The following is a 15097-nucleotide window of genomic DNA, read 5'->3' as shown; positions in this document are numbered from 1 at the left end:
ACTCGAGTATTTCCACTTTCTGCAGCTTTTAACTCCTCCTACAGTAAAATTAAAAGACAGAGGCTGGAATTTTCACTCCACAACATTTTTTGATACTTTAAATTACTTTGCATTCAGATTAATAATGCATGATGCAGTTTATGACATCCTTTGCAGTATTTAATTCACTGCATTACATCAGAGTTAAACAGTCTCTGCTCTTGTGTAAAGTTAAAAAACAGTTTAGATTTACTAGATTGTAGAAAATCGAAGTTTTACCTGCTTTTACGTGTATTTTTCTAACGGTGCTGTCTTAAAAGATCCACCTGTTTTGTTAAATTACATATAAGAACTAATAGAATCTCTTTAAAAAAATATTATTTAACATGTTAACAGAAACAGGCCAAAATTTTGAATAATGTTCTCATTAAAAATCTACATTAATGTCTGAATTATAAAAAATACATTATTTATTTCTGGATTTAATAAAGCAAAAAAAAGTACTCATACTTGCAATTATTTGGACAAAAATCTATGTAAAGGATTTAAAAGGATAGAGCATTTAAAAGTTATTCTACACACTAGCTTTTTTATTTTTACAGATAGTAACTTATTCTTTTACATTTTACAGATACTATTATATATTATAACAGAAATCTACCATTATTTGAATAAAAAGTCATGAAAATGAGGCCTGAAAAAACTTTTTTAAACTGTTATTTTATATATTCATGAGTATCTAGAATAACAGTATTCATGAGGCTTTTTTTATGGACTTTAACAAACTTTAGTGTTGCAGGTTTGTATCGGATTAAGTTTTTCATTCTTTGGTAGAGGCTGACTTCATGAACTGTCCTTCACTTTATCTGAATTGTTACACAAACTCAGATTTCCACCGATACATTTCTGAAGCAGCTTTTGTTTTTGTTTCGTTTTTCAGAACCGCACTGTGAAAGTACAACTTTATTTCTCTCTCTATATATATATTCTGTATAAAGTAGTAAACGGACCAATCTCATCTATTTCATGATTAAATTTGTATGATTAAATAAAACCTTTCATGACAATGTAATGAAATAGTAAAAAGACACAGTAAACGGCACCAATAAATAGTCAGTGAGCCACGTTTTAAAACACAGACACATTTTATGATTAAAAACCAGACTGGGTTTTGTTAAAATTGATACATGTAAAGAAACGACATTGGTAGACAAAATTCAAAAAATATAAAATAAATAAAAATGAAACAAACAATCGGACAAAATGTTTTGTCAGCTTCCAAACATTTCTCCACAGTCTCCATTGACAATATTCACATTTGACATCAATACTGTTGATAAATGAACACAAAGTAAGTTAATAGGTGACATTTTCAATACGTCTAAATGAGTGTACAAGTGTGCATGTCCACAAATGCATGCAGGTGTTTACAGATTAACTGGCAAAATGATCCATGAATTAAAAAAATCTTTTTTTTTAATTTCTTATTTTATGTTTTTTTTTTTTTTTTTTTTTTGCGTGTTGACCTGTAGGTCGCATAAATGCTATATAAACCAAGGTTGAGGGTGGTAGGGTCTGCAGTCTGACTGATTGGTTAATTTGTGGTCAAAGCTAGCTATTCTTTATCTACCGTTAAGTTAAATTGACGTGACGAAGATACAAAACCAACAAAGAAACGGAACATGTGAGTAGAGAATATGTCTAGTTGTAGACCAACCGTTCCACACTAGAAATCTACACCTACAAACCACAGAGCCATGCCGTCTCTCTGCTCCCCCACCATGCATCACATACACTTTGCACTAACACAGAGGTCAGACAAAATCCAGTACACAACATCATAATCTCTAGAACAATGCATGCTCTCATGTTTTCACGTGCCCAAACAACAGAGATAATTTTTTTGCAGATTTGTTAACATTGCACATTATCTGGAGACTAACTAGTGCAGGTGAAAATAAAATCCAATGGTCAAAAGTTCCTTTTTTGTTTTAAATAAGTGGTTTTAGTCAAATACTAGGATAATCACACGACAAAGTTCAGCTAGTTCAGTGGCTCCCAACGTATTTTGGCTTGTGATCCCTTAAAATAAAGCAAACCCCAATCACAGGTTGCATACGTCTACGGGGTGTACCAGTTCAAGGAAAAACATCTTCCACTTTTCTGACTTGAATATGTATTTGGTTCCTAAAGAAGTAAAACAATCTGGCAATTCGCAAGAAAACACTCAAGATTCTACAGCCATGCTAGCAGCGAGAGGCTGCTAATCACATCCTTAAAGCCCGAGGGTCCATGTTTACCTTGTTAGCCATTTTAACTTAGCATGTTAGCATGGTAACATTACAATCATGCCACTATTACAGTTAAAATGGACAGCCATGCTAGCTTGAAGAGCTTTGAGCTAAATACCAACATTAGCTTTCTGGCATGTTTAAATTTAAAGGACATACATTTCAGCTGTTAACCATCTTAGATTCACATGTTAGCATGCTAACATCTATTCACTAATATTAAGCACAAAGTAGTCATTGAATTCACACTGTTAACATTAGCTTGTTAGGTTTACAAAATACATATTTTTTGCTAATCATCTTAGTTTATCATGTTAGCATGCTAATATTTATTTATTAGCACAAAATACAGCTGACTGGAACGTGCACTAACCCGTAAGATCACTCTGTTAGGAGTCTACAGCCATGCTAGCAGTCAGAGTACAATATTTAAGAACAGCATTATTTTGAGCTAAATGCTAACGTTAGCCTACTAGCATGCTTAAATTTAGAAGACATGCATTTCCGTTGTTAACCAGCTTAGATCTGCATGTTAGTTACTGAAGTCGCACTGTTAACATTAGCTTGTTAAAAGAGTTAATTTCACAAAGTATAAATGTTTTTGTTAAACATCTTAGTTTATCATGTTAGCATGCTAACATTTATTTATTAGCACAAAGCACAAAATACAGCTGACTGGGATGCGCAATAATCAGTAAAGTCATTTGGTTAGGAGTCTACAGCCATGCTAGCAGTGAGAGGCTGCATTTAAGAACAGCATTATTTTGAGCTAAATGATGACATTAGCCTGCTAACACACTAAAGTTTAGAAGGTGTTTTCCCATTTTTAGCAAGCTAACATTGTACTAGCACTAAGCATGAAACATAGTTAGCTATGATGTGCATTTTATTACACATCACCTAAAACATTCGCTGTTTGGAGAATATTTCACAAATGTTGGAAAAAAGAAAAAAAATCAGTCCACAGACTGTTTTGAAAATGTTCCCGAAAAGTAAACATTCCCTGGACTTGGAACCTTGATTGAGAAAGTTCCCTGAATGAGAAAATGGGAGACTTTAGGGATAGAAGTGAAGCTAAATGCTAACACAGCTAAACATGCTCACAGTGACAACGCTAACATGTTGATGGCAACTATGACGTTTATCATGTTCTTCCCCTTAGCTTAGCATGCTAACTTTGTAATAGGTCTAAATAATGTTTATCTGAAATTGCAGCCTTTTCAGGTCACTAACTGCATCGTTTCTAATTTCTGTTCCATTTGAAATCTCTTAATGGTTCAGTTCTTGCTGCTAGCATGGCCGACGTGATAAAAGCAGCGACTGAAGGAAAATCTAAAACATTGCAACTTTCTCTTTTTTGCTTTCTTGCCCACTCTGAAGTTGGGAACCACTGAACTGTGCAACCAAGGTAAGATCAAACAGGGTTCACAAAGTTACAGTAAATGCTTTAAAACGTTGATTACAAACATGTTAAAAAAAAAAAGAAAGGGTCATTATAGGTGGTTTCAGCATGCAACTCAAGAAACAAGAAGCAAGTTTGTAGTCGAATCGATTCCCGATATCAAGTGCACCGCTGGAGTTTTACTAAGATACAAGCAGAACGGTCTTCCCATTTGGTTGTGGTGTAAACACGACAACCAGCCACCGCGAGTGTTTACAGCAGATATGGACACAATTTTGAATCTCCAGGAGCCTAAGGGATTGTGGGTGGATTTAGCTGTAAAGCAATGGCACAAAGAAAGCAGCTGTTTTGTCGGTATATATATATATATATATATATATATATATAATAAAACTGAAAATAACTCGAGGGATAACGGTTTTGTTTGGCTTGCCTCTTACTGGAACACGAACAACAGAAACCAACCTGTATACACTACACCTCAGGTAGGTGCCTCCTGGCTTTTTTAAGGTATGAGAGGCACCGTATGATAAGAGGGGAGTACAACTGTGCACAACACAGGTCAAAGGCACAACACCGGACACAGACGAAGGGAAACGACACCCAAGGTGCTTTGCAAAGGGCCCAGAGAACAACAAGAGAGAAAAAAGGTGCTCCTCAATGAGACGTTATGGGCATTTTCAGCAGCACACGGTCTGCTCATGATTAGTAGAATAAAACTACACAAAAACACACACTCGAGAGGAAATAAAAATAATAAAAAAACAAACAAAGAAGAAGTAGTCACATCAAAGTCTGAGCTCTGAGGCCTGACTGGTCAGGGAGCATGACGACAGCAATTTCTTTTTTCCCCCCCTGTTTAAAACGCATTCTTTTTGTTCATGCTTGGTATCTGCATCAGATATGTTCTCTGTACAAACGATGGGTTATCAAAGTGATCGATGCCACGACGGGTGTCGGCGATGATAAAAGCTCCTTAGCTCTACAGGAGCAGCGATTAAAACGCGAACAAGATGTTTGGATTCACCATCTGATATGTGTAAATATGGCTCACACTTTGCATTAAGTTGCTCGTGTGAAAAGGCTGCGTTTACACCAACATCACAGTCACATTGTAATATAGCCGACTGACAGAAATGAAGAGTTTCACTATTAATTCACCTGAGTCATTTATGAAGCAGAAATGCCAAAATTTGTCACTTTTCCCTTCTTCTACAGGTGCAAAATTGCTTATTTTTGAGTTTTGGACTGTTGATATGCCAAAAAATGACACTTGGAGATGCACTGTTTTGCCATTTTCTGACATTTTATCGCCCAAACAGCAGCGTGTTTAATTGAAAATGAAAGCCAAGTCTGTTGTTAGTGGCAGGAAGAGCAAAAGTAAGGAAGCTGGGGTGGCTGCAACCAAAATGGTAAGTCTCAAATGTGCAGAAATGGTTTGTACACTCCAATCAATTAGTATAATAACTTTCTTTAAATGAATTTTGCTAATTTTGGCAAGATGTTCAAACCATTTTTTTACACTTTTTGCACACACAAAATGCCTGAAAATAGTAAATTATCAGCATATTTACCCAAGAAGGCATCTGTAAATTGCTTATTTTTGAGTTTTGGACTGTTGGTATGTCAAAAAAGACACCCGGAGGTGCACTTTTTGCTATTTTCTAGGTCAAATAGTGACGTTTTAATTGAAAATGAGTGCAAAAGAGCAAAAGTAAGGAAGCTGGGATGGCTGCAACCAAAATTGTAAGCCTAAAATGTGCAGAAATGGGTTGTACACTCCAATCAATCAGCATGTTAATTTTTTAAAAATGAATTTAGCAAATTTTGACAAGGTGTATGAACTCCTTTTTTCACTTTCTGCACACATAAAATGTCTGAAAATAGTAAATTCTCAACACATTTACCAAAGATGGCATCTGAAAATGTTTTTTGTTTTAACAAACCTCATTTTACAATAATAAAACAGAAAAAATGAGCAATTTCTGCTTCATAAATGACTAAAAAGTAAAGAGACATTTTCTGCCAGTTTTAGCTCTTGATAGAGCACAAAAATCACCAAATTCTCATGCATAAACTGGAATCAGGCGGGCTTTTATGTCTACGTCAGTGTTCAGAAAACAGCGCGATCACACGGCAACTTAATGGAGTACATTTCCAGAGAAACGCGCTTCGGCCGCGTTAGTACCCATCCGCCGGCACGGAAACAAAACGTCACACAACGTCTGAAATAAAGGCTTCCCTCAGAAGCTCAGAAAAGAAAAGACTGAGGACGTTTCCCATCTGGCAGGTTCACTCCCGGTGTGTGAATCTGTGGTGATGCAGGCTCAGGTGTCTCAGGGCTTTGAAGCGTGAGCGGTACAGTTCAGCTTGCGCCACGGTTGCTACAAGTGCTGCAGAACGTGAGACAACACAGTCGTTTTGGGCGTTAAAAGCCGAGGAGCGGCGACGAGAGGCGGCTGCAGGGTGAGCGAGTGTCGGCGTGGGATTAGCACACGGATTCGAGGCTTTGAGGCAGCATACAGACTGGCCACGGTCCAACCGCCGCCACGCCACGCTTGTCCGGACAAATGGCGATGACAGTAGTTTTCCTTATCCCTAATTACAATTTTAAGATATGCAATAGATCAAAGTAGGATATTTAAGAGAAAACCATTGACAGTAGCTGTTTTTTCTTCTTTTTTTTCCCTCGAGGAACACTACAGAAAACGTGCAGCTGAAAAACTGGTGATATTTCAGTCATGGACAGAAAGCAGAGAGGCACTGCGTACACAAAGCCACACCCAGGCGAACCGGGCGGGAAAACTGATATTCTTCTTTCTCCATCGTTTTAAATAGACTCACCCACCGGAATATGTAAATATATGACAACTATGATACAGAAATCAATAATTACACCATTTGCATTCAATTTTTCCATATAATTTCATCATGTAGCCTATATAGATTTATATAGATTCCTCACATGCCTTGACAAAGTGTACACTAGTGTAGTTTAAGTCTTTTTTTCTTTTTTTTTTCCGAGTCATTTCTTTTCGTGGAAATTCTCACAGATCGAATCGAGCCAGAAAACTGGAAAAAAAGAGGAGCGGGGCGTCGTGATCGGACCTCCGTATCGAGAGGTTTGTTGTGCCGCCGCCTGCAAATCCACGGAGTCGGCGGCCGTCGACGATCGCTCCATCGACAGGTTCAGGTAGAGAGAGGCTCAGTCAGTGGAGTTGTTTTCATTCCTTTATGTCCTTTGAGAGTCCTGAGGAGATTTCTGCTAAATCGACAGCCAAACGTGTAAGAGAGGAAGGATCCTGTTTGATAAAAGCGATGGAGATGACGATGTAAAGTAGCTCCGCGCTGGGCGTCCATCCACCAGCGGCAACGAGAGGCTTCAATCGGCACCGTAGCCTTCGCCGCCGCGACACTGACCATCGAAAAAAAGCTGCGATGAAGAAAAACCACTGGCTTGTCACCTCTTTTAAACTGGAGGAGAAGAAATGGGACGACAAGTCGGGGCGGCGTTGCAGCACTGAAGGAAAGGAGGAGGGCGCTGTGGAAAGGCACACCAGAGGAGAAGGGAGCAGGATGAGGACGACGATGATGATGGAGGCGGTTTGATGAAAACTGGAGAAAATGTTAATGTTGATAAAGTGTTGCTGGGCTCAGGATCTGGGTCTCTTCACATCCGCGAGCCTCGTTCTTGAAGGATCTGTGAGGGCAGGAGCAGAAAACACGCTTCATTGTCAGACCGTTCTAAACAGTACGTGGCTCTGTGACGTCATTCAGCAAATTAAAATAACACAGGAGGTCCTCCACTTACATCAGAGTTCCATTTCTACTCTTCAATGTAAGCGAATTTTGCCGTAAGTTGGAACTATAAAAGCCGGTCCGTGCATCACGACATCGATCAGTTCTTCATAAACTCACGACTACCGACGACTTTCATGCATGTACGAATCATTTTACTAGAAGATAACAGAATATTGTAACAGACTGATGTTGTTGTTGAGGTTTCAGTGTTTATTGTTCAGTTCCAGATTTACCTAATGTCAGTGAACGTGCCATGTTTAGTTAGCTCACCTCCGTTTTGTTTCTTATTTTTGTCCTTTTGTGTCTCGTTATTGTCACTTTGTGTCTCATTTTTGTCCTTTTCTGTCTGGTTTTTGTGATTTTGTGTCTCATTTTTATCATTTTGTGTCTCATTTTTGTCGTTTTGTGTCTCTTCATTTCGGTTTTGTCATTTTGTGTCTCGTTTTAGTCATTTAGTGTCTCTTTTTAATCATTCTGTGTCTCGTTTTTGTCATTTTGTGTCTCATTTTTGCAGTTTTGTGTCTCGTTTTTGTCATTTTTGTGTCTCATTTTTGTCGTTTCGTGTCTCGTTTTAATCATTTTGTGTCTCGCTTTTGTTGTTTTGTGTCTTGTTAAAGAGAGCACTGTGGGAGTTTAGCATCAACAGGCACCATGACCAAAGAGTAATGAGGAGGTTCATGATCTGAAACATTCCACCTTTAAATTGTAGGAGCTTCAGGAGAAACCAGCGGGACTTCTCTGGAAGACGTTCACCACGAACCTGAATGAGTTTGTTGAGGTTTCAATGTTTATTGTTCAGTTCCAGATTTACCTGATGTCAGTGAACGTGCCACGTTTAGTTAGCTCACCTCTGATTGGCGGAGAGTCAGCAGTAGAGAGAGCTGGGAACGGCGGCTAATTCTGGAGCTAAGTTTTGGGGTTTTTCTAGTTATTCTGGAGCTAAGTTCTGGGGTTTTTCTAGTTATTCTAGAGCTAAGTTATGGGGTTTTTTTCTAGTTATTCTGGAGCTAAGTTATGGGGTTTTCTAGTTATTCTGGAGCTAAGTTATGGTTTTTTTTCTAGTTACTCTGGAGCTAAGTTATGGGGTCTTTCTAGTTCTTCTGGAGCTAAGTTCTGGGGGTTTTCTAGTTATTCTGGAGCTAAGTTATGAGGGTTTTCTAGTTATTCTGGAGATAAGTTATGGGGTCTTTCTAGTTCTTCTGGAGCTAAGTTCTGGGGGTTTTCTAGTTATTCTGGAGCTAAGTTATGAGGGTTTTCTAGTTATTCTGGAGCTAAGTTATGGGGTCTTTCTAGTTCTTCTGGAGCTAAGTTCTGGGGGTTTTCTAGTTATTCTAGAGCTAAGTTATGGGGTTTTTTTCTAGTTATTCTGGAGCTAAGTTATGAGGGTTTTCTAGTTATTCTGGAGCTAAGTTATGGTTTTTTTTCTAGTTACTCTGGAGCTAAGTTATGGGGTCTTTCTAGTTCTTCTGGAGCTAAGTTCTGGGGGTTTTCTAGTTATTCTGGAGCTAAGTTATGAGGGTTTTCTAGTTATTCTGGAGATAAGTTATGGGGTCTTTCTAGTTCTTCTGGAGCTAAGTTCTGGGGGTTTTCTAGTTATTCTGGAGCTAAGTTATGAGGGTTTTCTAGTTATTCTGGAGATAAGTTATGGGGTCTTTCTAGTTCTTCTGGAGCTAAGTTCTGGGGGTTTTCTAGTTATTCTGGAGCTAAGTTATGAGGGTTTTCTAGTTATTCTGGAGCTAAGTTATGAGGGTTTTCTAGTTCTTCTGGAGCTAAGTTCTGGGGGTTTTCTAGTTATTCTGGAGCTAAGTTATGAGGGTTTTCTAGTTATTCTGGAGCTAAGTTATGAGGGTTTTCTAGTTCTTCTGGAGCTAAGTTCTGGGGGTTTTCTAGTTATTCTGGAGCTAAGTTATGGGGTTTTTCTAGTTATTCTGGCGTTGGCTACGGCCCACAGCAGCCTGTGCGAGGGTTCAACAAACCAGCAGAGAACCAGATAAAGTCTCACTCATTCATCACAGAGGGACCCCAAACATTTGAACGGTAGTGTTTGTGTCGCTTTTACTGAGATCTTTGTGAATACATGACAGTGAAATCAGATTCAGAATCTTTGGCTGAACAAATCCATGATCCACAGAAACAGGGTCTTGCTATTACTTTTACAACCCTCCGCATTCAGCTCATCCTGTGACCCCCTGAAAGCTGGAAACCATTGTTCTAGTGAGTATTTGGAGCAGCAGGAGGTGTGTGTGGGAGAGAGTCAAAGTAAACCCCAGTGTGTGTTCGTGGTGTCCAGTGGTGACACGTTGGAACAGAAGATAAACTGCTAGTGGGACACCTTCGGCCTTTTCGTGGGATCAGCTGACGACGAGAACAACACTTTGTAGAGGATGAAATGTCCGCTCACCTTGGCCTTCTCAGTGGGCTCGATGACGATGCCGTTGGTGGAGTTGTTGAGCTCCCGGGAAACGACACATAGAAACTCCGCCTGGTCCTCGTTGCCGTAGTTATACGAGGAGCCGATACTTATGAGCTGAGGGCAAAAACACAGAAGACATGCAGTCATAAAAATACCCCATATTGGAAAGTTACACCAGAGATGTGAACTTCCTCTACGTGGGCATGTTTAACCCTCTGATTCTCAAAACCAGCTGGTGGGTTGGAAAGGTGTGATATCTTTAAAAAAAAACAAAAAACAAAATGGCATTACTACTTAACTTACAGAAGTTATAAAAACACAAAAATATCGGAATTTTCAACTTTCAGATGAATTGTGAACTGTGTGACGTGGAGTTTTTAAGTTTTAAAACGTGATATTACACCAAAATAACTTTATTCTACACGTGTCTTTAAATTTTAGCCAAAAACATAAAATTTGCACAAAGCAGATTATGTTAAATAATAAAAAAAATTGCACTTTTTGGCGTAACTCGGAAGCCATCGGCAACCAGCAGTCATGCCACAAAAATTCAGACACTTTTCGGCTAAATTGGGCTGAACTGCAGGCCGTGTTTTCACAGATCAGACAGGAGACGTATGAAATCAAACTCCAAATGTAATTATTTATGTCTATATAAAATACTGTAGGTATTGTCATATTTTTTCCAGTAATGGTAACACCTGTCAGCACTTAAATATATAAATATTCCACTTTCCGTTTGTCTTTTTTATGATTCATGCCGCTGTAACTTAGTTGTAAAGTATTAAAGACATTTCTGAGTTCTCTTTACTTCTAGTCTGCTGTTTCCATAGAGGTGCAGAACTTTATGTTGCAGATATAAACAAACCCAGAGTGAGTAAAAAAGTGACAAATAAAAAACATCTAGAAACTGCTTGAGGTTCAGAATATTAAACCATTTACTCCTCAGTCTCTCATTTAGTGATAAATACCTCAAAATCTGCTCTTTAAAATCGACCTCCACACTGCAGCTAAAAGACGAACTAAAAAAGCGTTTTTTAAAAAAAAATCTGCACCTGCTCAAACTTCCAGCCGTCCGACATGGTTGAAACCATCTGTGTGAGCTCCTCCTCTTGGCACTGTAGTACTCGGTACACATGCTTCACCGGGCCCTGAGGACACAAACACACACAACAGCACAAAAACGGCATCACTAACCTGCATGCCAAAAGCTATTTTGGTTATAAACTACGTGTCCAAATAAAAAGTTGCACACTCTGATGTTTTGTTGGACCCCCTTTAGCTTTGAGTACGGCGCTAATTCCCTGTGGCATCGATTCCAGGGCTCCAGACTAACGTTTTTTCCTAGGAGCACAGTGGACCCTAACTTAAAATTTTAGGAGCGCAAGCAGAAAATTTAGGGGCGCACACCAAAATCGACTTGCAAAATAAATATTCACATTTCCTCTCATTTTCACTGATAAATACTTGCACAATAAATGCAGAAACTATGTTTTCAATTCACATTTTAAAGTGCAGCAGTTGACACAACATAACAAGAAAAGCACTCAGAGAGCAGTATTCCACCAAGGCTGCTCAGTTGATGAATCATTTCTGGGAGATGAAAACTTCAATAAAAATGACCTTGTGCTGAGTACAGGCATGTGTTATGCATGTGCATGTTATGTATTTATACCAAATCACGTGTAAATTACTCTGATAAAGGTCTGCTGATCAATTCATCACTTTTTGCAAGCCTTTGTTTTGCTTGTGTTAAAATAACCGTTCTCTCTGGGCTTTTATTTTGACGGCGTAGTTTTAATGCTATGGGCTTTTACTTTGTAACCATTCCAGCAGCATAGAAGTGTTTCTATAAGACGAGGTTTCTTGACATGACGAAGACGCTGCAGAAAAGTCCGAAAATTCACGTAAAGATGAAAGAAAACGGTTCCACTGTTGCTGTCTAGCAAAGGATGTGTTTAAACTTAGAAGCAGCTGGAATGGAGACAAGAAAGGAGGGAAGGACAGAAAGGTGAATTTGTGTTCAAAATAAGGCTGAACGTAAATAAAGGCTTTGTGAAACATCAGGAGCTTCACTGTCATTCGCCCCGTGCTCATTGGCCCACCTTCTTCTTCTTTGGTGTTCGTCTCCTTTCTTCTTCTTTTGGAGTTAATGTTTGTTGGCAAACAGCTCATTTGCACATTTCTGTCTACTGGGCTGAAGCGTGGAGCAGACGTTTGTCAGTAACAAAAAAAAATAATTCAATAATAATTTAAAAAGAAATTGGCAATTTTACTGGTCGCACATGTGCAAGTAGATGAAAAATTTACTCGCACTCGCTCAAATTTTGGTCACAAAATGCGACCGTTTAGTTGCAGTCTGGAGCCCTGGATTCAATAAGCTTCTACAGCGTCACAGCATTTATCTCTGTCATGATGAGTTCATCACTTTATCCGCCTCTCTTCTTACCCTGATGCCCCCATCTGCTGGTTCATCTTTGACTCCTCTGGACTCTATACCTACCGTCAGGCATGGAGGTGGCAGCATCATCATACTATCAATTTAACAGACTCAAGTCTGACACAGAAAGACGACAAATTTAGTAGGAATGCACCAGGACCAAAATCAAACCTAAACCAGTCCAAAAAAAATGTGCAGAACCAGTCAGAATCCAGTCTGAATCCAGTCCTAAAAAAAGTCAAAAACCAGCACAAAGTCAGGACCAAAACCAAACATAAACTTCTGCCCCCATCACTCTGGAACAGGGTAAATCTGGACTCATCAGACCTCATGACCTTCTTCCACTGATCCAGAGTCCAATCTTTATGCTCCACAGCAAACTGAAGCCTTTTTTCTGATCATCCTCACTGATGAGTGGTTTTCTTAGAGCTACAGCTGTTTAGTTCCAATCCTTTGAGTTCCCTTCATGTGGAAATGTTCTTACTTTCACTATTAAACAGCCGTGAGTCCTACTGTTGATTTCCTACGATCATCTAAGAGTTTGTTCCTGAAGATGATGGTTCTCTACTATCCTTCAGGTTTTAATGACCCGTTGGGCGGTTCTTAACCTGATTATAGTCGTTTCATCTCCTTTGTTGTTTTCTTTGCTTAATGCAGGCCAATGATTTGACCCTTCTGAGATAGATTAACATCTTTTATGTCTTCCAACACGGTTGTTTAAGAAATGAGAAGCTCCTCACTGCATCAGCTTGGGTTAAAGAAGTTGTCATCATCACTGCAGTAATTATCCAATGGAAGGCTCTTACCTGTTGGCCTAGTTAAAGCCAGGTGGAGACTTTTTTTGACAGTGTATTTGCAGTAGAAGAGCGTCTGGTTTACAGATTTCTGCTCCCATTGTTTCGTTTTCTGTACCTGAGACGTGCGGTTCTCGTTGTCCCGTATCCTCTCTTTCACCAGCCGGACCAGCGACGCGATGTTGTAGAACTCGGCTTCCTCGAGAACACCTGGAACACAAACGGAAAGTGAGACGTCGATGTTTGGGGTCTGACGGGTGCAGCTCTGCGTCACGTCTGCAGCTTTTACCTTCTTCAGCCAGATTCTTGTCCATGATCAGCTTTCCGTGTCGAAGGTAATTGAGGATGGGGCCGAAGTATGTGGGGTCCCTGTCGATCAGGTAGGCTCCTGTCTCGTCCTGGAGGAACACCAGGTAGCATCTTAAAACACTTTGTATAAACCAGAAAACTGAGGAGGATTATTAAGTTATAGAAAGGAGAAATGTGGCTTCTCTACCACCAAAACCCAGATATCAAATCCTGACAGACGCACTAAGTGGACCAATATTATCAGCAGATTTTTACCTTTTTATAGATACACTAATACCCGCTGATATTCCAATCTAGATGTGATGTTATTGAGATCATTTGGTGGAAAAATGAAGCATCTGAGCAGCTCAAAAAAAACCCACAAGACTGTTGTTGCATTGTTTTTCAAAATTCTATTGAAATTTTCACTTATTCTCAAACAATATAATTTGTTATTATTTAATAATAATACATCAACTCAACCATAATCAGAGACTATTTGATCTACTTGTCCAATATTACATATTCTGAATCGGTGATATGATGACAAATATCAGTAAAAATGTCAGTTTTTTATCTTTGATAGTTCCTGAGTTATTGTTCATAAAATAGCATCATTTTTTGTCGTTTTGGGTCTCATTTTTGTAATATTTTTTGCCCGTTTTTTGTCTTCTGATCATGAAGTAAAGCACGATATGATTACAGATAGCTGGGACTAAATGAAATGCTAAACTGAGGTACAATTCAGTTAAAATTGAATTTGTGTTCAGAAATTTCAGGTTGTTCATAATGCTTTGTAAAAAGATAATATTTTAAGTGTTTATTGTTTAGTTTTATGCAGAACATTCGGTAGAGCTCTGTTTATGTTTTTTTTAGTTCCTATTTGGTTTGTGAACGTGTTTAAACCTGAGCTGTGTTGGTGTTTTCTGACAGAATAACTCACTTTGTCAGAGTCCAGGTCCGGGTCCTCCTGACACAGCCTGAACAGGAAGGACTTGGGGTCTCTACACAGCGTCTGTTTGGTCGTGATGAAGTAGGTCCCGCCGACGTTCAGCCGGACCCAGCGGGAGCCCGGCTTGTCCACCGGTTCGGACGAGGAGCTCGGGTTGCTCTTCACCGGGAACCCGAACACCGACCTGGCTCCACCGCCGCTGCCGCTAGTGCTCGACACCCCGCCGGGACTGAGCTGGCTGCTCCGCGGAGGAACCATGAGAGTGGGCGACGCCAGACGCACCGAGCCCCGGACCGAGTCGCGGTGCTCGGGCTGCTCTATGGTGCCAGTGCCGCTCGGTTCCACTACATGCAGTTCAGCCATGTTTTCGCCTCCCGTCTGAAAAACACTCTCTCGGTTAGCTAACGACACACTGCGGGGAAACGGGCTCTCGGAGCGACTTGTAAACAGCGACGGGATTTCTGACCGACTCGGCGGCTCATCAGGGCGTTGCTGCCCGCAGTTGACCGCCCGCTCCGCCGGCACCGAGGATTAACACGCCGATGTGACTACGGAAGGCTTGACGACGTTGGCAGCATCGCGTTTAACCGTCTGTGCTGGAGATAAATCGGTCATTCTTTCTGTTCAAACGTTCATCAGAGAAGCGCAGTGCTTCCGGGTTGTAACGTGATTACTGTTTACTACCGCTGTGTCGCGGCTTTTCAAAATAAAAGCCGCCCCAGATTTAACTATACAGC

The 15097-nt window shown here is 39.9% G+C and overlaps 1 protein-coding gene across 1 annotated transcript; it reads right to left on the bottom strand.

Annotated features, from left to right (window-relative positions):
- Nucleotides 1-1105: 1105 nt before the first annotated feature.
- kctd2 (potassium channel tetramerization domain containing 2) lies at nucleotides 1106-15045 on the bottom strand. Its single transcript, XM_022208105.2, has 6 exons — nucleotides 14352-15045; nucleotides 13410-13518; nucleotides 13239-13330; nucleotides 10942-11037; nucleotides 9875-10000; nucleotides 1106-7372 (listed from the first exon to the last, which is right to left on the bottom strand). Exons 1-6 carry the CDS (start codon nucleotides 14721-14723, stop codon nucleotides 7343-7345), a joined length of 825 nt encoding a protein of 274 aa, XP_022063797.1. The 5' UTR covers nucleotides 14724-15045; the 3' UTR covers nucleotides 1106-7342.
- Between the last annotated feature and the right edge of the window lie 52 nt (nucleotides 15046-15097).

The sequence above is a fragment of the Acanthochromis polyacanthus genome, chromosome 19, assembly GCF_021347895.1.
Source record: "Acanthochromis polyacanthus isolate Apoly-LR-REF ecotype Palm Island chromosome 19, KAUST_Apoly_ChrSc, whole genome shotgun sequence".
NCBI classification, from domain to species: Eukaryota; Metazoa; Chordata; class Actinopteri; family Pomacentridae; genus Acanthochromis; species Acanthochromis polyacanthus.
Note: the sequence above shows the minus strand (reverse complement) of the source record. Positions and strands in the feature narration are given on the sequence as shown.

Coding starts and splice junctions, on each gene's coding strand:
- kctd2 (XM_022208105.2), bottom strand. CDS start 14,723: ATGGCTGAACTGCATGTAGTGGAACCGAGCGGCACTGGCACCATAGAG. Junction 11,038..13,238: donor ACGAGAACCGCACGTCTCAG/GTACAGAAAACG, acceptor TTGTGTCCTCAG/GGCCCGGTGAAGCATGTGTA. Junction 10,001..10,941: donor ACGGCTGGAAGTTTGAGCAG/GTGCAGATTTTT, acceptor TTTTGCCCTCAG/CTCATAAGTATCGGCTCCTC.